Source organism: Gambusia affinis, linkage group LG17 (assembly GCF_019740435.1).
Source record: "Gambusia affinis linkage group LG17, SWU_Gaff_1.0, whole genome shotgun sequence".
Taxonomy (NCBI): Eukaryota; Metazoa; Chordata; class Actinopteri; order Cyprinodontiformes; family Poeciliidae; genus Gambusia; species Gambusia affinis.
Genome location: NC_057884.1, coordinates 13,307,257 through 13,330,477, shown reverse-complemented (window position 1 = coordinate 13,330,477; position 23,221 = coordinate 13,307,257). Strand labels below are relative to the sequence as shown.

The window sequence follows — 23,221 nt, the reverse complement described above, 5'->3', positions numbered from 1 at the left end:
CAATCATCAACATCTTAGACATGTTGCACTTTTTATGTTTATGAGTCTATTTGGATATATTTGTCAAGGTCACCTGAATCTCCAACGGGTCCAATTCAGGAGATGTTGGGTATGGTTGCACAAAGTAATTAATATCAACATCATCAACTGTGATGCAGCACTAACAAATACACATAATGATACTAAAAAGTTAAATATCCAGAAAATCTGTAGAAGGATGTTTAATATTCCTTTTGTCAGTGATTGTTGTTCAAAGGGAAAATATTCTGAATAATCTTTATCAAATCAATAACAATAAAAGAGTTGATTAAAAAAGTTCAAAGCTCCACTCCAGATGTGACCCTTGTCCCTTTTCCTTAGATCTGAATGAGGTCACTCCAGGTGCTCTGGCTTTTTCGCACAAGCTAACACACATGTAAGTTTAATTTATTCCTGCAATTTAGTCACAAATGTCTTTTTCTAAGTATCTGTGTTAGCATTGCTTATGGACCGACTTAGCATCCAAGATAATCCCTAGGGAAGGAGAAAATCCCCAATGGGAGGATATACTTATCAAAAGTTGAGTCAACAGAGCATTGACATCAAGCACATTTTTTTGGTACTTTAGGAAAATCATTTCTTTAACAACCAGTGCAACATATGTTCCATGAATGTGATGCTTTTACTGACCAGAGTTTTCGTCCACCCTCTCCTCCACGGTGTGCTCCTTTTGATGAACCCACTCACTGTTGCACTTGAAGTAGATCTGCGTGGCAGGCGTGGCTTTACAGTACAGGTTAACTGGCTTGTTCTTCACAATGTAGGCCTCCTCCGGTTCCATCAAAAATACGGGAAGTGGCTCTGGGGGATCTGATGGGAACGTTTCAGGCAGCTCACCCAGACCAATGAAATCATCGTCAACTGTAAAGAGAAAAACTCTGTCACATGATGGGAGAAGGATGGGAAGACATTGAATAACTAGTGAAGACAGACATAAAAGCAATTATGGAAAAAATAAGAATCAGTTTGGAGAGAAAAAGGAGGCAGAAGACAGCGGGGGAGTATTATAACCAGCCTTTGGATGAGATAATCCACTTCGCAGAGCACACACAGTGAAATCCCTATCATTTGATATTTTGGAATGTTTACACAAGTGTTTTAGAGCGCAGGAAATTCTGGGATTCCTCTCAGGCCAATAAGCCTGCATGGATTTACAGAAATTCGGCCTCACTTGGTCAAACCACAACCAGCGATTGCTGAGCAATGAAAGAGCAGTGACGCCAGCCAGAGCCAATAACGAGAAACAGAATTTGTAGGTTGACTCCAAGGAACTAAAGTTATAAGCTCTTCTAGCTGTGCCTCCAATTTTCTCTTGTCTTCTCCCTCTTTGTCACTCTTTCTCACGCACACACACAAACACCAACTCACGCAGACAACCCGGATGCAGGCAGCACATCTAATGACCTCGGGCTTTTGGCCCAGTTTGTGCCATGTGCCATTCCTCAGATACTTCTGCAGTAGACAGATACGCTTCCCTGTAATTACAAGTCTCTTTCATCTCTGTGTCTTAAATCACAAACGCTCAGCTGTATGTGCATGCGCATACAAGTGCACAAACACACAAATAAAAGCTCACAATCGTACGAATACACAGGCGTGCACATCCAAGTGGGTCCAGCTAACTTTCTAACTCTTTGAAGAAAGCAGGATAAGGCCTATTCGCCACCCTATTTGTCACCTCCAGAACTGTTCTATTCTTACCATTGAACCGGTAGACATCAATTATTCACGAGTGTGAAAGAAAGAAGGCAGAGTAATAGAGACAGAGACACAGAGGGAAACAGAAGGAAGGAACAGTGAGGGCAGCTAAGCCAGACAGACATAGATTGATATGTAGGAATTGAGCTGGGCAGACAGACAGAAACGTAACGCAGGAGCACAGGAACAGGAAGGCAGACTCTTCGGATAACAATAGAGTTTATCAGCCCAATCAGTAATTCTTCCATGGCCCTCCATCTATCTGCCTCCCTGACCTGTGTGGACATGATGGAGTCTTGTTGTCTGACAGAAGTTGCCTCGTGAATGCTTTTGGGAGCACTAAATAACATCTTGACTGAGCAGATATCTCCCTGTGATGTTGCTCTAATGTTATCTATCCCTCCATACCTACCAGCGGACAGAGGCTGATTGCTGGGAAATGAAAGTGCAGGAGGAGCCAATCATCAAGTGAACAAAGCAAACCTCACTGAGGTGAAAGCGTGTGTGCAGTTACAGTATCTTGGAAAAGTATTCATACCCACTACATGGTTTCATAGTTTGGTATGTGTTATATTGGTACTTTATACAAACACAAGCATTCCATAGTAGAAAATTTAAAGTGCACAAACAAATGTTATATTGTTCAGACCTCTCTAAGTCAATTCTAAAACAACAGCTGAAGGTTTTATTGGGTGTCTCTGGCAGCTTGACTTAAATTTGTGTCTTTTCTCTTTTGAAGAAATAGCTCAAATTAAGATATTTTGGATGGACAGCATATATGAACATAAACTTTTAAGTCTTGGCATAGATTTAGCAGTTAGTCCTGTAACAATATATGCTCAATTTCAACAATACAATGTATACAGAATATGAAAAGTTTTAAGGGTTTTTTTTGTCCTCTAAACAATGAAATAAATTTTTTTAATAGTTATTTAATTTAACAGTAAATTTACAGCTATATTACATAAATTAAAATATATGTTTTAATAAAACTTGCGTGTCAGATCAAACTTTTTCTTGGGCTGCCACCTTCTCGTGGTGGAGGGGTTTGAGAGACCCAATGATCCTAGGAGCTGTGCTGTCTGGGGCTTTATGCCCCTGGAAGAGTCACCCAAGGCAGACAGGTTCTAGGCGAGGGGCCAGAAAAAGCGCAGCCCAAAGACCCCTTATGAGGGACAAGAACTTTGGACTTGGTGTTCCCTTGCCTGGACGCAGGGCCAGGAAGGGGGGCACAATGGCGAGCGCCTGGTGGCCGGGCTTTTACCCATGGAGCCCGCCCGGGCCCAGCCTGAAGAGGAAACATGGGTTCCCCCCTCCCATGGGCCCACCACCTATGAGAGGGGCCAAAGGGGTCGGGTGCATTGTGTGATGGGTGGGAGCCGAGGGAGGTGTCCCTGGCGGTCCAATCCTCAGTCGCAGAAGCTGGCTCTTGGGACGTGCAATGTCACCTTTCTGGTGGGGAAGGAGCCAGAGCTAGTGTGTGAGGTTGAGAGGTTCCGGCTGGAAAGCAAGAGTTGTCCAACATGTCCAACATGATCTGTGCCCCTCTGCAGCTTCTCCAGTGGTAGCATGTGTCTACTGGCTCCATCTCAGATCATTTCTCCTATTGTTGGCCCTGTCAATTTAAGTGTACTGGGCAAGTCTTGTTAGGCTTACAAGTTGTGCCTTACTCCTTGTGTTTTTAGATGATAGATTGAACACTCCTATGAAATATTCAACAGCTGATATATTATTTTGTAACCTATGCCTGATTTAAACTTCATCAAGTTTGTTCCTGACATGTCTGCTGTGTTCATTGGTCGTCAAGAAGTTTTTTGTTTGCCAATGTTCTCTAACAACCGTCCTTCACAGAACAGCTGGATTCACACAAAGAATAAATCTTTCATATATTTATTGCAGTAGTTCTTCTGAAAGCAATTAGCTGTACCAGATTTTTTTTCAGGGGTATCGGAATAAAAAGAAATGCATGACAGACTTTTAAAATTGTGACGATTTTCTAGAACCTGAATAGAAGTCTGTGAGTTCAAGATATACAGAGACTTTTCCATCAAGAAAAAAAAGTTGGAAACTTTCTCCTCCATTCAATTTTGCGAGTAATGTCTTCATAAAGCTGAAGTCTTATTCACCAGACCTTGGGTTAGTCTTTTCTTTTGTGCAACATAGTCCTCAGTCCACCCACATACTCAGCCAAAGGGACCATGACCCAGAAACAGGCAAAGAGAGCCAAGGAAACTCATTAAAGATTGTGTTAGCCTTCTTTCGCCCTCCATTCCCATTATCTCTCCATCTTTCGCTCCCTCCTGGCTCTGTTGCCTCTGTCAAACTCTGAGGCAGAAAGATCTGAGGTGACCAAGAAAGTGCAGCTCCCTTACAACCAAAGAGAGGCACGCGTCTAATGTGCTCATGCACATAGAAACGCTCACAATGGTTACACGCACACCGGCACACACGACTTTGCTCACAGATATTCGAACTCATCAGCTTTCTTAGTCCTAGAAATAATAAATTCAAGCGTTTTGCACGAGTTCTGCAGTAAAAAATAAAAAATCAGCAAAGGAGTATAAAAGGAAACCTCATGACAATATGAGAAACCCTGACTTTTACCAGTCCTTCTCCCCCCACATCTCCACATCATTTCAGCATCTTTCACCTCACACGCGAGAAACAATAGAACTAAAGAGACATCTTTACAAAACATTTTTTTCTTAAACCCTATTTTTCCAAAATGTGAAATGAAATGTTTTTCCTCTGAAGTTGTAGCCTTTTTAGCAAAAGCATTAATAAAGAATGCTCCCCCTGTTTGATATGCACTTTAGATTTTCCTTAAGCATTTGTATTACTCTGCCTTTCTTTTAATACAAACCCCCCCTGAACAATCTCCAGATTGAGTGTTTAAAATTTTATGAAATATATCCTTGCAGCGCTTTTCTTTTAATTATGTTTTGCTCTGTAATTGAGGTAAGTTTTTCTAATTCATATGTAAATTGTGACTTTATAATCAAATATTCTAAGGCACAAATTGAACATTACTTGAATTTTATATGAACTCCATATCTCACCAGCAAAAAACTTAAAAAATAAATTATATAAAAACAGATACTCATGTGAGAGAGCTTGTCAAGTGGATACAAATGTCAAATACTTCACTGCCAATGAATTAATCAGATAAGAGCAACACAGTCCAGAGTACCACTGAAAAGAAGGTTGAAAACGGGCTGAGCTATCTGAAGCTTTACAATGAGACTTCCTTTGCCTTGAGTCAAACTGAAATAACGCAGTAGATGATAGTGATAGATGATAATGTTTTGAGCTGGTCAAAGTCAATCAACTAGTCTAATGAAGCATATGTTGTATAGCTTGTTCTAAATCAAAACATATATGGTGGCAAAATAGAGCTGAATGAGACATAAAGCAATATGTTCTCATATGAGAGAAAATAAACATAATGATTCCCACTGAAATGGGATTAGCATAATAATAAGTGACAGGCTGAATGACGGTGGTCTTGCAGAAAAACGATCCCGGGTTCAAACCCTGGCCTTGGTCGTCTGCGTTGAATTTGCATGTTATAACATTTTAAAAAACAGTGAGAACCAACAAAAGTGATAAACATAAAATAAGAAAGAATAAAAACTATAAAACGCAATAAGATACTGAAAAGAAATGCATGTAAAAGTATGAGTAACAATTGACATAAAATAAAATCCAGATAAATTCTATAGCAACTAGGTTGAAAACAAAACCCAAAAGGTGAGTCTGCAAAATAGATTGAAAAATATCTGGTAACATCTACAAGGCCTTTCTAATTTGAAATGACTATGCCTTCCACAGTTTTGAATTTGCGACTACAAAAACCAGATCGATCCTTGGCACATCCGACAACAAGCAGTCAACTCTGAAATGGACAAGCAGCCAGTGCTGAGAGCGTGGGTGAAAATAGGCTTGTCATTGTTTCTACCCAGAACTGTATGTGAAAAGAGTGAAAGGTGCAGAGGGTTGGATAGTTTGCCAAAAGCACATCAAACTCCAAAAGGATAAAAAGATGGCATGGCAAAGTCTTAAATAATGACCCCCAAACCTCTCTGACAGGTAACAAAAGAAGCTCTGAGACATAGTGTTTTCTTTAATGATTGAACCAATTACTTGTCCTTGTGACAGGCGTGGAAGATTTTCAGTTACTGAATACAAGCAAAAGATCAAGAAAAAAAGGCCATGATAAGGGGGTGCAGTTAAAGTCAAGGCAACATACCTTGATGGAGTAGCAGCCAGTGGTCATGACCATGATTTTCTTATTCGCTGTGTATTCAAGTAATACATTTTTTTATAACTACTTTATAATTATTCTAAGTGCTGTTGATTAGGTTCTGAGCAACTACAAGTGAATACCCTACATAAAACAAGCTGCATATTTTATATTATTCAAATATATATATATTCTTTTACCTTGAAAAAAATAAAAGCTGCTTCAGGAAAAATACAAAACCACAGTACAGAAAATCTAAACTGCACAAACGGTATCGCATGTAAATTATTTAAGCACATTACAGCATATAGAGTACACCTAACAGACTGCATGTTGTATGGTTGCTGTGTATTCGGTGTGTACAGCACTTCATTACAAAGGGAATCACGGGATCTTGTGGCACAAGATTAAAATTTCACTTACTGGCTTTTGACTTTTCTATGCTTACACTGCACCAGACATGATTTTATCAACAGCTATGCTACCCTGCAGTTCTCAGAGTGTCTCTACTGCATTGTTTCAAAGTTACACAAATGCTTCTCAATTATTGCAGCAATGACCCAATAATAATATTATATGCTCTCATGAAACAGTATGCAGATGCTTTGTGTGGACTGTTGAAGTTTCACACACCTCAGGATGCTGGTAACTGAGTGAAAGAGGCTCCTTGGCCAAGATATGTGAGCTACTATTATTATTACCATATGTGGGGGAAATCAAAAAGCATGGTCAGTCGATGGGATCACAGTAGAAGTTGCATTCCATGCTGACACTGTTGAACCCGAAACGTCCTTCAAACCAACACAAATATTTCAGACATGTTATAATGCACATAATGTGCTTCCTTACATCTAGGCACCTAAGAGGTAAAGAAACTGTGTGACAGCAGCCTTGCCATTAGATAAGACTAAAAGAAATTTATACCCTGATCAAGCCTGTATTAAAATATTCCACTCTGATTGCATGTTTTCTTCAAAACGCAGTTTGTTGTTAATGAAATATTTAATTATGTAAAAAGAAAGTGGGGATATTCTCAAAAATATTGCTAAAATCACTTGTCTCATTCTCATATGTTCAGCTTTTGGTCTCATGAGCTGAATGTTTTTGTTACACCGCTATTCACTAAAGAAATAAGAAATGTTGCCCAAGACTGGACATTGTTCAGTGTGTGAAGGCAAGTTTTCGAACCTAATAAAATGCTGGGGATCTGATGGTGCTGTGGAAGATAAGCTGTCTCTATCAGTGCTTGAGCAGATTTATTTTCCAAAGAAAAGTGATGTGCCAGTGTGAACAATGTTTCCCCTTCATCAGGGGTGAGTTGAGCATGAACAAGGATGAACTCTGGAACAAATCGTCTTTATTTAATTTCTTTATCTTTTTTATCCATATCTCATTCTCTCTTACTTTCCCAAATTAAGTCCTCGTCTCACTAATCCTTCTAATTATTAATACACATACAGGGGAAGTCCAGGCAAAACATTGGTGAATTATCATCTAGTCATCTAGCTGGGGATTTTACAAGGCAGATGTTTTGTAGCATCTACTCAGCTGTCATCTCTGTTATTAACAAATTGGTCAGTTCTACCTATAAATGTGCTTTTGACACACCTACTGATTTTACTAAGTGAACATAAACTATGGTAATGACTTTTTCTGGCCAGCAGTATTGGCCTATAGAAAGAGTTATACATCCCACTGGCCTCAATCAATATACATGGTCCTTCTTTCAACAGCATCTCCTTTTAAAACCTTAAAAAGAAAAAGGCAACAGGTTTAAACTCATTTCTTTGTATTGGTGTTCTCATGCAATCTCTCTATTAGCTCAGTGTTTCATGCAAACTCCTATATCTACACACCCTGACCTAAGCATAAGGAGGTATTGATTGCTACCAAGAACCAGTGGCCTCTTCCTTTGCAAGCAGATATTTAAGACACAGACTGGTGCTTAGATGAACTAGTAAGATCCCAAAGAGTTACAAATTTCAGTAAAACCCTGACCTCTCACAAAATCTAGCAAAATCAGTGTATTCTAAGAATTGCTCTATAAAAACCATCGATTGGAATTTTGCTACAAAATTCCGATTGGTGAACTTTCAAAGACAATTTCATAACTTTTAGAGAGAACAGGCCATCTCTATCAAGATAAAAGTTGCTTTCGGCTAACTTTGCAATGTTAGTTGTGTATTTCGCTTTGGGTGTGTTTACATGTTCTCTCTGATCGTCATCCCTGACCTTCACTTGGTTCTCTCGGGCAGCACCCTGGCAGGTGGCAGCTGGTCTTTGCCAGGGTCATGCCAAGCATCGGTCACTGTCTCTCCAGTCACATCAATGCCAGAAGAGACAAGGTCAAAATATGATGATAATAAACTTCATCTACTTTAAAGTTTATGTTATAAAGGTGGCAGGATTTTAAAAACAACAACTTTCTATCACATATTTAAATAGCAAGATATTAGATTATAAAGATATCACATACTCGTATGTGGAAAAAAAAAACAACTAAAAATGAAAAAGTGGTCAGCAACTTCTTAAATGACAGAAAGTCTTTTAAAAAATGAAAAGAAAAACAATAATTAGTCCTGTGATAAGGAGGTGAAGAAGAGGTAAGCAGAAACCTGCATAGACCAGTTTAGTAAGATGATCTGAAAAGAGGTTTCAAAAAGATGAGATTCTTTAGGAAAAAAAATGAAAAAAGGCAAAATTAGGGTGAAAATAATACTTCTGTAAATGGTTGGAGAGAGCAGTAGTGTGAGCTACTTCAAAAAAAGAAGCTGCACCAGGTATTTTTCTTACGTAATGTTCATATGAAATATGAGCTTATTGAACCTCCTTTTTTAAGCCAAAAGTAATTATCTTCACTCCCACTGCACATGCACACCAGTTTAGACAAATCTCAGTTCAGTCTCAGTCCTAAAATTCCTTCTAGGGACACGAGTTGCAAATTAACAGACTTTAAAAATAGTAAGCAGTGTCTATTTACACTGCGGCTGATGGACTTCAGCCCATTGATTGGCTCTCTGTTTCTCATGCCTCAACAGACCAATTTTGTTTGAGCTCAGGAAACACTTCGGTCAATCCCACTAGACAACTGACCTTACAAACATATAGTGATAAGATTCAAAGGTAAGAAATCAAAACCCAATTCTTGTTGCAAAATAAAAATTAAAGGATGCTCATCATCATTTCTGCAACATGTCCATCGTATCTGTGTTTGGGGTTGTGGTTCATTTATGTCCATGCAAAATGTTGGGAATTACATGTAGATGAAAGATTAGCATCAAATGCACAAGACATTGGGGGTGCTGTGGTGGCGCAGGGGCAGCTCACGACCCACATATTGAGGCCTTAGTCCTTGTGGCGGTGGTCGCAGGTTCGATTCCCAGCGTGGTGATATTTGCCGCATGTTTTCCCCCTCTCTCATTACCCTGCTTCCTGTCAAACTACTTTCCAATAAAGGCCACGAGAGCTAACAAAACCTTTAAAAAAAATGCACATTATCGCATTAATTGGCTAATCCAAGCCACAATGGCCATCCAAGATGAAAGCAATGACATAAATTTAAAGGTTCATATGGCAGTTTGTCCAGGGAAATGTTGTCTAGCTTTGAGATTAACCATATTGTGATTCATTACCAGATTTCTAAACTATCTGGCTCTAAAATGTAACATTTGGCTCTAAATTATAGGAGTATTGGAGATTAACACTCCCTCAGATGCTTCAGAATGTAGCAACTTAGTTTTGACAGGTACCAATAAATTTTCTTATATTACTCAGGCGCTGGCAGGTTTCACATTATCGCATTTTACATAAAAATACTGATTGAACTTGGAGAATTGTGGTTGTCAGAGCTGGTCATCCCTTTTATGCCCTTATGTTATCTACATTCCCAGGGCAGCTTTAGGTTGAAAGTTGCAAAAGTTCACATAAAACTGCTGATGTGTGAGGTTTTTTTATTCTTCTATTCTGCACACTAGCACTATTAAACCATCTACCTCTAGATATTAGACAGGCATGTTCAACTAATCTTTATAAGTCAAAAATCTATGAACTTTAAATCCTTGCCATTTCTCTGTAATTTCAAAAATCTTTCCTTTGCTTGATTTCTGGTCGCCTTATTGTAATTTGTATTGACATTTTTATTTCATTTACCACTCACTTGATTGATTTGATATTGTTGCCACTTTTGAAAAACTAACTGCTTGTTTTTTTATGTCTCTTCTTTTAAAAACATTATATAGTAGCATAGTACATCAGCTTAGTGTGGAAGCTGAACATATTTAAAACATATTTTAAATCTTTATCATGACTACCAGTGTAATTGAACTCTTCATTTTTTTTGCTACTTTTTGCCTTTTTCCATTTGATGTTTTCTTACTATTACCTTTATTTTGGGATTTTTCTTTTCACCTAACAGGTCAACCCCCTCCCCTCAAGTCCCCATCTATCTATTTGCTCATGGATGAAGAGTCTCCTTGGTGGTTGATCGGAGAATGATGCCGCTACTTAGAGAGTCAGAGTCCATCGGCACTGAGGAAGAATAGTAGCAAGGAGACAGAGAAAAGCTCCAGAGGAGAAGTGGCTCCCTGGGGCGTTGTAGCCGTGATGGGTGAGCTGTCAAACGCCCCATTGTCCAAATTACCCTGCAAGCACCATCTCACCACACGGGACTAATTTACGGCGCGGTCTGGCACACACGTTGCTTGGAGAGAAGTCCGAGGCAGGGACAACAGAGGAGAGCGGTGTAAAGGAGAGTGAGGCATCTGGCCAAACACCTTCAAGAGGTACAACGGTGGTTTGAGTACAACCAGTACAAGACGGACCCAATTAACTTCACGCAGGTTTGATCGCTGCTATCTTTATGCTTGGAGTCTTCAGTGACATGTGTCAATATTAATATGTCACGCTCGCATGCTTTCCCGCCCACCCACCGTCACAGGCCATGCATTCAGTGATGCACAAACACTTTAATCCAGTTCAAAGCAGCCGCTGCATAACTCCCCTGCTTGACTTCACTTCCTGACGACTGGTCGTTTCTGCACAAGCTGGCAGACCCATTCACTTGTCAACCGTCACACCCCTGGGTGTCCAAAGCCAGACAGGGCCGTCACCCTGCCCCACACTGACCGGTGGGCTGTGGAGTAAAGCTGCTCCTGTCAGAAGAGACATGCGGCACACCCTGACCCACCACTGTGCCCAACAGCCTGAAGAGATGCTCTGAATTTGGTTAATTGGCCAATAGCAGTGGGACGTGCAATTCAACTAAAGACTAAAAGAAATGCTTCTTGCAGCCTTAATAGTTGGACTTTAGTTTATTTTTATATCACTCTTAGGGGCATCCTGTCAACCTCTTCAGCCAGAAAGGTTGCCGCTTCTAAAAATAGAAAAATATGACAATTTCCACAAAAAAGTAAATAATAATACAAAAATAATAGACAAATAGAAAACTGTGTACTTTGAACACATCAAAGTTACCTATAAGAAAAAATCAGGTTAAATTGAGTCTTAAAATAGAAACTTTTATATATGTCTAAAGCCAGTCAGAGACATCAAATGGATATCTGCATTTTAGCTGAGATAAGCTGAAATATGAATAAGTTTTGCTTGTGAGGGGAGACGAAGTCTGGAGCTTTTACTTTCAAGCATTTTTGCGCTTGTCGCTTCCTATTGAACTCTGTACATCATGCAGCTTCAGCAGTAATCAGAATTTCAAAGGATAACTGGATATGCAGAGTGAAATCAGGGCAATGGGTAGATTCAGTGTTGAGATGACATTTATCACTCTATAATTTTCTCAGGGTTAAGGTTAGGGTTTTAAGCATACAACCCTAGTTTTAAGACTTATCAATAAATTCAAGGTAAGATGTGGTGTTTCTTTATTTTCGTTACCAGGACTGTCAATTTTCCAGCTTTTAAAAACATCTTAATTTGCATTCTGTGTAAGTAAATACAAAATTGTTTTTGTCAACAGCAAAAGGAAGGGGATGGTCAGTTCTACCAAACTGTATGCACCATAAATCCAGATGAAATTCTTCATCACTTTTGAAACAGCAACTTTTAAAAGCCGTGCTCTAAACGTTTCATTGTAAGTACAGATTTCACAAATAACTTTGACTAAAGATATGATGCCTACGCAATGAAAACATCACATAAGACTCTTTGTTCACTTTAGAGCTAAAAAATAGACAACAGTTTAAAAAATTAACAGATATTTACACACTTATATTTTGACAGATGAAAACAACTAGCGGTTCAGTGGGTTATCAGCATGTCAAATTAAAGAGGCTTTGCTGCTTTGTGCCTGGATTATTATAATGTTGTTTAATCAAAACCTCCCTACATGTTGCAGGCCGTTCGGAGTGCTGCTATCAGGCTTCTGACAACATCACCCAAATTCTCACATGTGACTGCTCCCAATGCATCTACATTTGCTCCTGGTGCATTTTTGAGTGCATTGTAAGATTCTTGTTCGGACTAGGTAGAGCGTTTCATGGTCAGCCACTGAGTTATAAGCAGAGAACTCTTGCATTGATTTGTCCCCTGCAGGTTCCTGAGCCACAGTGATCAGGACCTGCTGACAGCTGCCTACACTAAGGTGAAAACAAAAGATAGCAGCACTTTTACTTTACTGGCTGGTCCTTGGATGCGGAGATCAGCAAACTCTGTTGCTTCCCTTAAAAGCCAGTTAAAAGCTTATCTTTTTAAATTTGTGTTGTTAAACATTTCTTGTGTTAATGTTTATTGTGAAGCGCTTTGCAATCTTTATATATAAAATGTACTATATAAAAAAGGTTTTCCTTAGATTACTTACAGCCAGAATGTCATTTGGCTCAGCCTCAAATTTGTATATTTAAAGGAAAATGGCACATAATTCACAAAAATAAGTTAAAGCTCATTGCATAGGAAAAAAAAAAATCACCTTGGTCACATTTAATTCTTGCTAAAATTGCTTAAATTTGGTTTAGCAATATTAGACCAAATTTACCATTTAGTCAAGAGATCTATGAACAGTTTGGGTGAATTCGTTCATTCAAACATATTTTCAACATAAAAATTCTAAGTTAACATGTCAAAATAAATGCATTGTTGTATGGTTTAGAATCCATACAATATTGCAGTAACTCCCTGAAAACACGAAGCTAAATTTCTCCATCATCTGCTTATTTTGTGGTTTCTGTGCTGCACAAAAATGTAAATTCGCTGAAGAGGAGGCACTGCCTCCACACATGTCCACACATACTTCACACATGCCCACCTTGCGCATGTATCCTGAAGCACATTAAATATCCCAGCCTTTTCTCAAACAGGGAAAGAAAGCCTTCAGATGCAGTCCTGCATCTGAACATTACAAACTAGAAATGTGTGAGACAAAGTCCCTGAGCACAGTCTACTCTCCATGTCTGTCATTGCCTGCTTATTCCCTGGAGAAACATGGGGACGAACATACGCATCTACACCCTAAATCTCATTCTCACTACCTTGTCAATCAAATAGCAAGGTAAGGGGAAAATAAAAAGTCACATAGAGATATTAGGCTATTTTCTTTCCACTTAAAAGTTCAGCTGCTTGTTCAGCTAGTCATAAAATAAGAAAAAAAAGTATTTTCCCAATCAGGGAATGTGACATTAAGAAGTGGTGGCTACAAGGCTGAACTGACAGCACTCTTTAGAAAGGAAGTTGTTACTCCAGGAAGATAGATCAAAGTGAGCTATTTTCATCATAATAGAGTGTAAAAGTGAATGAATAAATAAAGCCAGAGTAAATAGAAGAGTTATTTAAAAGAATGTATATGTTTTTTACAGAACAGTGATGGCTTTAAATTTAAGTAAGTAGAACAAGGAGTGAGACTATAATGGGTTGCTCTTTCGGCACATCATACTTTTCAATGTTTTGAATGAACCCAGAACAGACTTCAGTGGATCCCAGCAAAACTGAATGCAGTGGAGTTCCACCTATTCTTGCCCAGTTGTTGTCCCTAAACCCACCAAATATCAAAGTCCACGCAACAGCAAACATGTTTTATTATATTCTTTTGCTCTTATGTCAACCTGTCAGAAACTATGTTGAACTTGTGTCTAGATTTCCTAGGAAATCTAAGAGTTAAATATCTGTACATTTAATTAATGACTCCTGGTTTGAGGACTAGAAACAAACACAAATAAGAAATAAGAGATACATAGTTCTTAAGAAAAAATTTGATTTGGCAAGTAAAAGCTGCACAAAAACCATAGTTCAAAGGCTGTCAACATCTCTTTTGTTATTTTTTGAAACTGTGTCCTTTCCTGTGCTTAATAAAGAAACCTGCCGTCATGTACAAAGGGGCTCAAATTTGATGGAATATGAGAAGATCAAGATTTACTATATGGTGTAATGCACCAGGCATGGGTGCATGCCCTAATTCAGGCTTTGACAGTGAATGGTGTTAGATATTTGCATGCGAGTTCTTGTGTCTATGTGTGATGGTAGAATTAATGTGACATGGCAGGTGTAATGCAGAATCATAAATCTCTGGCCTGGGAACACCAGAGGGGGAGCAGGAGGTGATATACATTAAAGGGCACACACACCACAGCTCGGATGCCGATAATAAAAACAAGACCCGGCCGCGACAGCCAGCTAAAAGACACGACTCCAAATCTGGCCCTGAGGGCTGTGACATGCACTCACACAGTCAGACACACAAAACACCAACTCTATCCGCTTTTCTCGCCGTTTATGACGCCGCTTTCAGCCCAACAGCTCAAGTGTTAGATGTGGCTGTAATACTGTTAAAATCTTAATACTGTTATACAAGCTTGCTGTTGTACAACATGCTAAAATCTTTACTTACTGTGCAAGCTGCATCACGTGGGACTAAAAGCAACATGACAGGACTTCATTTGGGAATAGGACTGTCGCAGCTCAATGCAGACGACACATTCTGACACAGTTCATTGTCAAAATAAGCCTGACCAGCTGATCAGCAAGTCTCTCAACAGACTGCTCAACAACTGTCACTATCAGATTTGATGCTCATTTATTGCACTAATGCTTTTAATCCAATTACTAATATATGCTTAGTTCACGTATTTAGATCCAAAAGCGCCTTGCAAAAATACTCTTCCTAGTTGAACTTTTTTTCATTTGTCATATTTGCACTTTTTGTCAAACTTAAATATATTTGATTGATATCTTATGCAATTCACTAGCACAAGGTGAGATAAGATTCTTTATTCTCTACTGAACGTATACAAGATGAAAAGTTTCCTTCAGCATCTACCAAGAGATGCTGAAGGATCAATGACCACAGTGGATCATTGTGAAGTGGGAGACAATGCTACACTCTTCTCAAAAATTCTTATAAGTTGAACATTTTAAAAGTGTGATGTGCATCTCCATCCAGCCCCATGGAGAATATAGTTGTAGAACCACTTTCTGCAGCAGTTACAACTGGAAAATGTCTGAGGTTTGTCTCTACCAACTTTGCAAATGGAGAGAAACGTTTGTGAATTCTTCAAACCTATGTAGCTCAAGCTTAAAGTCAGAATGGATTTAGAGTGTTGATTCAGATCTTGTCACAAATTTCGAGCTGGATTTAGGTCTGGACTTTAACTGGGCCATTCTAACGAGTGTTTTTGTTTTTCTGAAACATCTGGCTTTTTTCCACTGGTAAGTGAACCTCCATGCCAGTCTAACGATCCACCCTCAGAGCATGACCCGGACACCTCTCCATAACTTTATCTCTGACATTTCTGCAGTGTTCTTTTGACTTTAGGATACTGTTTGTTGTTACACAACAACTGTAATTGTACTAAAATTACATTACACATAGGTGGCTATTTACTAATCAGGTAACTCGTGGAAGATTAACACTTTATTTAAGGGTATTAGAATAAAGCAGGATGAATGAAAAGTGCATGTTTCACTTTTCAGTTTTGTGTGTCCTTCACAATTATGCGTAGCACCTTCTTGGTTTAAAACATACCTATAAAATTAAAAGGTGGAGAAAATAAGGTTACATAAAAATACTTTTTCAATTCTTTGCATCTCAACCATTCATTTTTAATGGGTAAGCATTTCAACTTTCTGGTTCTTCACAGTCGCACACAGCGAGTGAGCTGAGATGGTGCAGCTGTGGAAAAATACTTTCTCAGAGTTAAAACAATAATTAATGCAGCCTTTTATCTGCATTTCTGAGAACACTTGATATTCAGCTCACATTCACAATCATAAACATTCATTTCATTAGACTTGCATTCTCGCAAATAGAACATAGCTTTTCTTTCACATAGGCTAAGTGTTTTTTAAGTACATTTTCAACGCCCTGTGCTATTTTTTATTTATCCATATTTTGTCTATGCTGAACTGATTTAGAAGGGCATAACTGTAAAGGAACAAAGAAGTAATTGCAGTTCATTTGCCTTCCCCACCATAGCTGATCTGCGGAGAGAAATTTTCCCCTAGTATTTTATAACAACGCTGACTTTCCCTGCATGCTCATTTAAGGGTAGCCAGGATTCCTGCTAGGATTATAGCTAAAAAGAAAAAAGGCTTTGTAAGCATTCTCAGGAAATTGCACCTTGCTGGTTTCTGCACACAGGCTCTACATAATGCACATGTAGCAGGGCGGTGGCTGTGTTGTACTGAGGTGCATCAAGGCTCTCTGTGCTGACTCTGGACCTGAGAAAGGCGCTTATGTACACTACTTTACATGCAAATCCCTCTTTAGTTTCTTATATTCTACAATGCCTTGCACCAAATGAAGGTATTGTGTTAGTTTATTTTCTTTTTGCAATATCAGTTTGAAGCAGAATGAAAACATGGCTGCAGGACAAGGCATCAGAGTCGCGCTCAAAGTTACAGGCTCCATGGAAAACTTTGTCCAGTGTCAATGATCAGTCGCAGTGCATCTGGTAATGAGATTAAATGTAGCTATATAGCTACAAACTCTGATAAACAGACATACGTAGACTAACCACTGTCAGTTTTTATGCACTGCATGTCACATATCGCAGGTTACATTTGAAAAATAAAAGGGAAGAAATTAATTTTTTGAGAAATTGTTAAACTCAAAACCTGAAAAACTGGAAACAGCTTTACACAATTAATTTTTTTTTAAGTTTCCAGAATGTTTTCTGGCTCCTGTTGTACATTAATAAAGTTGTAAATTAATTAATAATTAATTTTTTAAAAAGTATTATAAAATTAATCAAATAGGAATGTGTTAATATTAAAAAAGTCTTATTATTTTATAAATCCCAACAATGTTTTAAAGGTTGCAATGATCAGTGAATAACTCCTATGGTTTTGTTTAACTAAATCAGCCGATGCATAAAAGCCAACATTTCATGACCTACATTTGTTTCACTGCCACTTTTAATTGGAAAATAGCTGATGTTCAGAAAAGCCAGATAGCTGGCCTTTGTAAAGGTCAAGTTTGAAATCTTGCCACAGTTTCTCAGTTGAATTCAGGTCTGGACTTGACTACGCATTTCACATGTGATTTGATTTGCAAAACCATTTCATTGTGGTTCTGACTGTATGTTTAGGGCAATATTTCTGTTGGAAGTTCAATCTCTGCCCTGAGCCTCAAATCCTTAAAGTTTTCTTCCATCCATTTACTTCCTCATCCATTTTAGCCCTCAGCTCTGAGCAGCTTCCCCCATCCTTTCAGATGAAAAGCATTCTCACAGCTATATGCTGTCACCACCATGTTTTACTGAGTGTTCAGGGTAATGCAATGCGCAGTGTTAGTTTTCAGTCTTAGTATTTTCTGGCCTACATCTTGTCCCACATGTTTGCTGTATCTCCTACATGGCTGGTGAAAAATCTACAAAAGGGCCTACACAGATCAGATATGTTTATATGTTTAAATCACATGCAACTTGACTAATTAGGTAGAATTGGATTTTATTTTTAAGTAACAGTAAATAGAGTGAATGCAAATTTCAAAAGATTTGAATGCCTTTGCAAGTCACTGTATAACTTTCTGTTTACTGTTCTGTTATGAATTGTGATTTATACAAATATTAAAGATCTATTTTAAGTTTTCATCCCATTTGTTGTAATTTGGGAAAAAAATGCATTCTTGTCCTTTCACCACTCTGTTGTATTGTAAGTTTATATTACATAAAAAGATACGCTAATGTATCTAGCAACCTCTGGTCCACAGAAAGGAAGCCATCAGCCAAGCTGGAGAAAAATCATTGTTTTTTTGCATTCCCATCTGGTGAAGAAGTGACCAGAATGCAAAACCACACATGCAGTTCGTGAAAATACGAATAAATGTTGCAGAATTTCTTCTCAGTGATTTGTCTAAAAGTGAAAAACATAAATGTCAAGAAAATGAAAGTAAGAAGAAGAAAAAGGTGTAGGAAGAGTAAAATTACTTCGCATAGAAGAACATTGACTCACTCGAACTTGGTAAGTAGGAAGATGCATCATTGTGAGTCATTCATTGTGGCCTTTATCTCTGATTCAGAAAAACTTCACTTCAACATTTTATCATTTTATATCTTGGCAGGAGATCTAATTAAAATTCAGTCCTACAGATTTATAATCCCAAAAATATATCCAGTATTGGTATTCATGTAAAAGAAAGTACACAATATAAGCACACATTCAATATTTTCCTTATTGATTGGCTATCCTCCATATATTTCATATGCACTGTTGCACACACACCAGCATGCACAGACCCCACAGTTGTTAATGGATGTGTTAAGAAGATAAGACACCAGCCAGAAAGAAGGACACAAAGTAGGTGTGTGTTTGTTTTGTGAGTGTATATAAAGTGACTCCATTAGGCAATCACACACCCAGCTCCACTCACCAGGGGACTTCTGTCAGACTGTGATTTGCCCAGTACCCCTCCCTTCTTTTCATCTTTTTGCAACTCAATGCTGAAATAGGTCAACCACATATAATGAAGGGGCAATGAGGAGCAAGTGTGCACCACCCTTTCTGCTCCCTTTTGCACCCCATCTCTCCCCCCTTTCTCCACCATCCAGAAGCCAGAAGCAAGCCACGGGCCCCCCCATGGACAAAGTGAAGGCGGCCTGCAGAGAAGACGGCAACAACAGCCACAACATACCGACCTCCCAGCCACAACAATCATTTACACAGCCACGCTTGAACAGAGCAAGTTCCACTATTTCATATGGAACATGCACCCTCACAAGATGAATTCCCATCATTGGTTTATAAAGCTCATCTCCGCTAAATTAAATGAAAGACTGAGGAAATTGGAAATAGTTAATAATAGTGTGTATTGTGTAGAACTGTTTTCAGTCACTCCATCAGTGTGACCCTACATTCTGTAGATGATTGTTCAAAAATCACTAACAGGGATTATCTTTTTATATTATTATTTTTGCATAAAGAGGCAAAAGTTTAAAAGTAATGAGTTTGGTTGAAGAAATAGAAAGTTAGAAAGTTTTCTCAGAAGGTTTTGTTAAGTTTGTCAAAACAGCAAGGACAGCAACAAAGAAAGCTAATGATGAGGCATTATGTTATCTAATAGCTACAGTTGTCAAAATAATCGATATCTCATCATAATCGATAATAGAAATATTACTCATTCAAAGATACTCATACGTGTTAAAATCAATATAAAATTAGCCATCCAGAGTGAGTTGTACTGGCAGCAGTGCTGCAGTACTGAAGACACTCATCACCTCCCCTCCATGAAGTCAATCACCTTACCTGCTCTAAGTCACGTTCTGTGAACACGGTGAGTACAACTAGAAAAATCATGAGTGACCGTCCTTAGCTGACAAGGCAAACAATACATGGTTCAAAAAAACGCTTCCGCAGGCTACAAAAAGAAAATGCCGAAGTGTACCATAAGCATGAAGTAGCAAACGTCCAAGATGTCATAAGTTAAATGTTGGTTTCATGGACACAGAGAGCCCAATGATTGGTCTGAGTTCCCCCATCAAGATGTACTTCCCAGCTGTTAAGTTTTGAAGCTTCAATACAATACAAATTAACACACTGACAATTAATGCAAAATGTTGATCAGCTGACAGCTCTGATGGTAATTAAGGAGTGAAGCAATACAGGAAGTAACAGAAGTAAATATAAAGCCTTAAGCTGAATAATGCTTTTGACTGAATAAACAGCTCACCTGAGTTGTGCTTAGGGGTGACCCCTTGTTTTTGAAATAATTTAGTGAAGAAAGAAACCTTGTCTAAGATGTTACTGACATTTTTGGAAGCACAGAGAAAACATCAACTTTTAGCATTTCCACCTTGGGTAAAGCATGCAACTCTGTAGGAATTACCAGCATATGGAGGCATTGATTACTTGCCAAAAAATCTCTTTCGAGAAACTATATGGCCAGCTCCATTTTATTGTTTTGCCAATAAAGAGTGCTTTTAAGTACATTCTTCCTGTGTGTTTGTGGTCTTTGTGGGAATCATCTCTGAGCTTCCTTCCTCTAAAGTTTATCCTGACATACAGGAAAAAACTTTTGAGCAAGATTTGTACAAAAACAAAACTAAGAAAACTGATGAAATGGTTTAACATTGACAAACAGACATGTTTTATAGCCTCTGACAGGAATAGAAATGGTAGTCTTGTATTGACCAGCTATGTAAAGTGCTTCATGAGAAGTTGACTTGTTTAAAATATAGTCGATATGTTGCTTAAAGCTGTTCACGTGAGTTTGGCTATTGATTCAAGGGGCTAAATCAGATATCCTGCCATCTCAAGTATTTATGTCAAGGGCTGAAACATGCATGCACTTGAACAGAAGTACACACACACACACACGAATCCACTGAAAAAAACCCTCAGCATTCCACTTCTCATTCCATATTTCTTTTCCCCCCTCATCTCCTTATTCATTCTGCCCGTTGCATCTCCTTGCACTCCAAACTCATGTCTTCCCTTGCAGTCTCCACTTGCTATGACCTTTTCTCCAGTGGAACAGGATACTGCCCATCTCCATCTACCTCATGCATTAATGATCTGTGGTGAGCTGAGGGCATCTTTCTGACTCTAAGCCTCTGTGCTGCTCCCCTGCTTTCAAGGACGGAGCAGAGCTCAGCCACATTCCCTGACATCCACAGGGATATGCAGAAAACAGCCACAGATCGTGATAGCTCCAAGGTCTAGAAAGTAGAGCCTCACTCTTCTCTTTTTCAATCACATATATCTCTTTGACACTCCCCAGCAGCAGATATCAAAAATACTAGAGGTGACAGGAAGCAGCTGGCCCTCGCCACTAATAATTACAGAGAGGCAGTGCAGATTGTAATTGTATTGATTATATTTAGGGCTTGTTGCTCAGGTCTTGAGTGGGTTTCATTAAACATTAACATCAATCGCACATCAACAGAGAACACTAGTTTGTTCATAGTTTATTGAGTTGAACAATCAGTCTAAAGCTTCACACTAATCCACAGTTTGGTCGGATTCCTACACACCCACTTGAGAAAAGATCAGTCAAAAAAGACTACTTAAACGTTTTTCAAATTCCTGTTTTTCTCAAAAAAAAAATAAAATAAAATAAAAAATTGAAAGATAGTTCTGTTACTGTCTTCCCACTGTCCTTAGTTGTCTGCAGTAAAGACAACCAAACCAAGGTCTCGTAATGAAAATGGAAGCGCTTCTACTCTTTCAAGATTTTCGAAAGACAAAATCTGCTACTGTGCCCTCAGGTGGACATTTCAAAGCTGCCGTCTTCTCTTTCTTGTCAGGAAACGGGTGCTCCAGCAACCGCAGAGAGTGCAGTGGGGTAATGATACCTCTCATCTAATCTTTTAGAAACACTTGAAAGCAGGCCAGGTCTCAAGATGTACCAGGGCTTTGCCATTTATAGAAAATTGGTGCCAATCTTAAAAATTCAAGAATTTTAGCAATTAGGCAGCTGATTTTGCCACCTTGGTGCTCCGTAGGGGATTTATTTGAAGCAACTACTTTATGACTGAATTGTCCTGGAATTAACTGGATTTAAGTTGAGTTGAATTTGAATGAAACTTAATTATGTACGAAGTTATATTAATTAATCTTCTTTGTCTGGTAACATTTCATAGCTAAAGTTAAAATTTAGATTATTTGTCAATAAAAATACACCATTTCCATGAAAGGACAAACTGTAGCAATATCATAGAATATTGGTTGTTATTTTTGTCAACCTAAACACAGCAGGAAATAGATTGCTTTGAAAGATGTGCATTGTAATTACTAATCAGGTTCTTTTTATTGTTTATCACACTCTGTCACCTGCCAGGGCCCAATCCCCAAAACCCTAAGATGCATCCTGACAGCTGCATAGATCCTCATCTGGGGGCAAGGGATGAAAAGATTTCCACAGTGCACCTCCCAGATGCTCCACACCCAAATATTTGACTTTACTTGTGATCCGCAGCCCTTGAAGGCTTCTGTTGGGCTTTTCCACTCCACTGATCTCTGTTTTCAAAAGCAGGTGTTTAAAATACTACTAACATAGCTGCCTTGCCGGCATAGCAGAGATAGTGAGGAAGTAAACAAAGAACAAAAAGGGCTATTTTTCAAAATGTAAGAAATCTCACTGAGATGACAACTACAATTTAAATGACTTCAGAGATCTTTGATTATATAAATCAGACTTGACTCGATAGTTAACTCAGACATGACCACTCTATAACATATATCTGTGTTACTGGCTGCAATGATAAAATTCTCCAGGGATTTTGTCAGTACTGAACCATTGATGTCACTGCTACAAAATAATACATGCAAGATTTTTAGTCATGAAATATAAAACAAGCTAACACCCACACAAACAGTAAATCCATGCCAGACTAGAACTATGCACCTTTAATTGCTTATATTCATTCAGATACAATTTATTTCAGAAGAAATCTCTACAGAACATCAAGACAATGCACCAAAGAAAGTACAAACATGAAAATGATCCTTTAAAGTGTTTGTAATCTACACGGAAGCCCTGAATGAAATATAAATAAGACAGAATATTAACCCAGATAGAACCCTGCAGCATATTTCATGTTTGAAAATTTCTTGTTTTAAAATATGAACACACACAACATGCAATGCACTTGACATAAAAAACAAGCTGGTTACCAAAACAGATATGTTTCTCAAAATATTTTGTTTTATTTTAAGTTGTCAGAGGATGCCCATATTCACATGATAAGCACTAATGGGGTGTATTACACAGTCTCGTTTTTAGTTTGATGTCCATGTGTTTTTGAATTTATCTAACTGGTTCTGAAATGGTTTCATGAGTCACTGCCATGTGCATACCTCTCATCC

The 23,221-nt window shown here is 38.4% G+C and overlaps 1 protein-coding gene across 3 annotated transcripts in view; it reads right to left on the bottom strand.

The window, feature by feature from the left end:
• The window catches only part of unc5cb (unc-5 netrin receptor Cb), a 144,453-nt gene that overhangs the window by 65,965 nt on the left and 55,267 nt on the right, over window positions 1–23,221 (bottom strand). For all 3 annotated transcript variants that reach the window (XM_044096282.1, XM_044096283.1, XM_044096284.1), the window contains exon 2: window positions 670–900. In XM_044096282.1, the coding sequence (XP_043952217.1) occupies window positions 670–900 (231 nt within the window). The remainder of the gene's footprint in view (window positions 1–669; window positions 901–23,221) is intronic.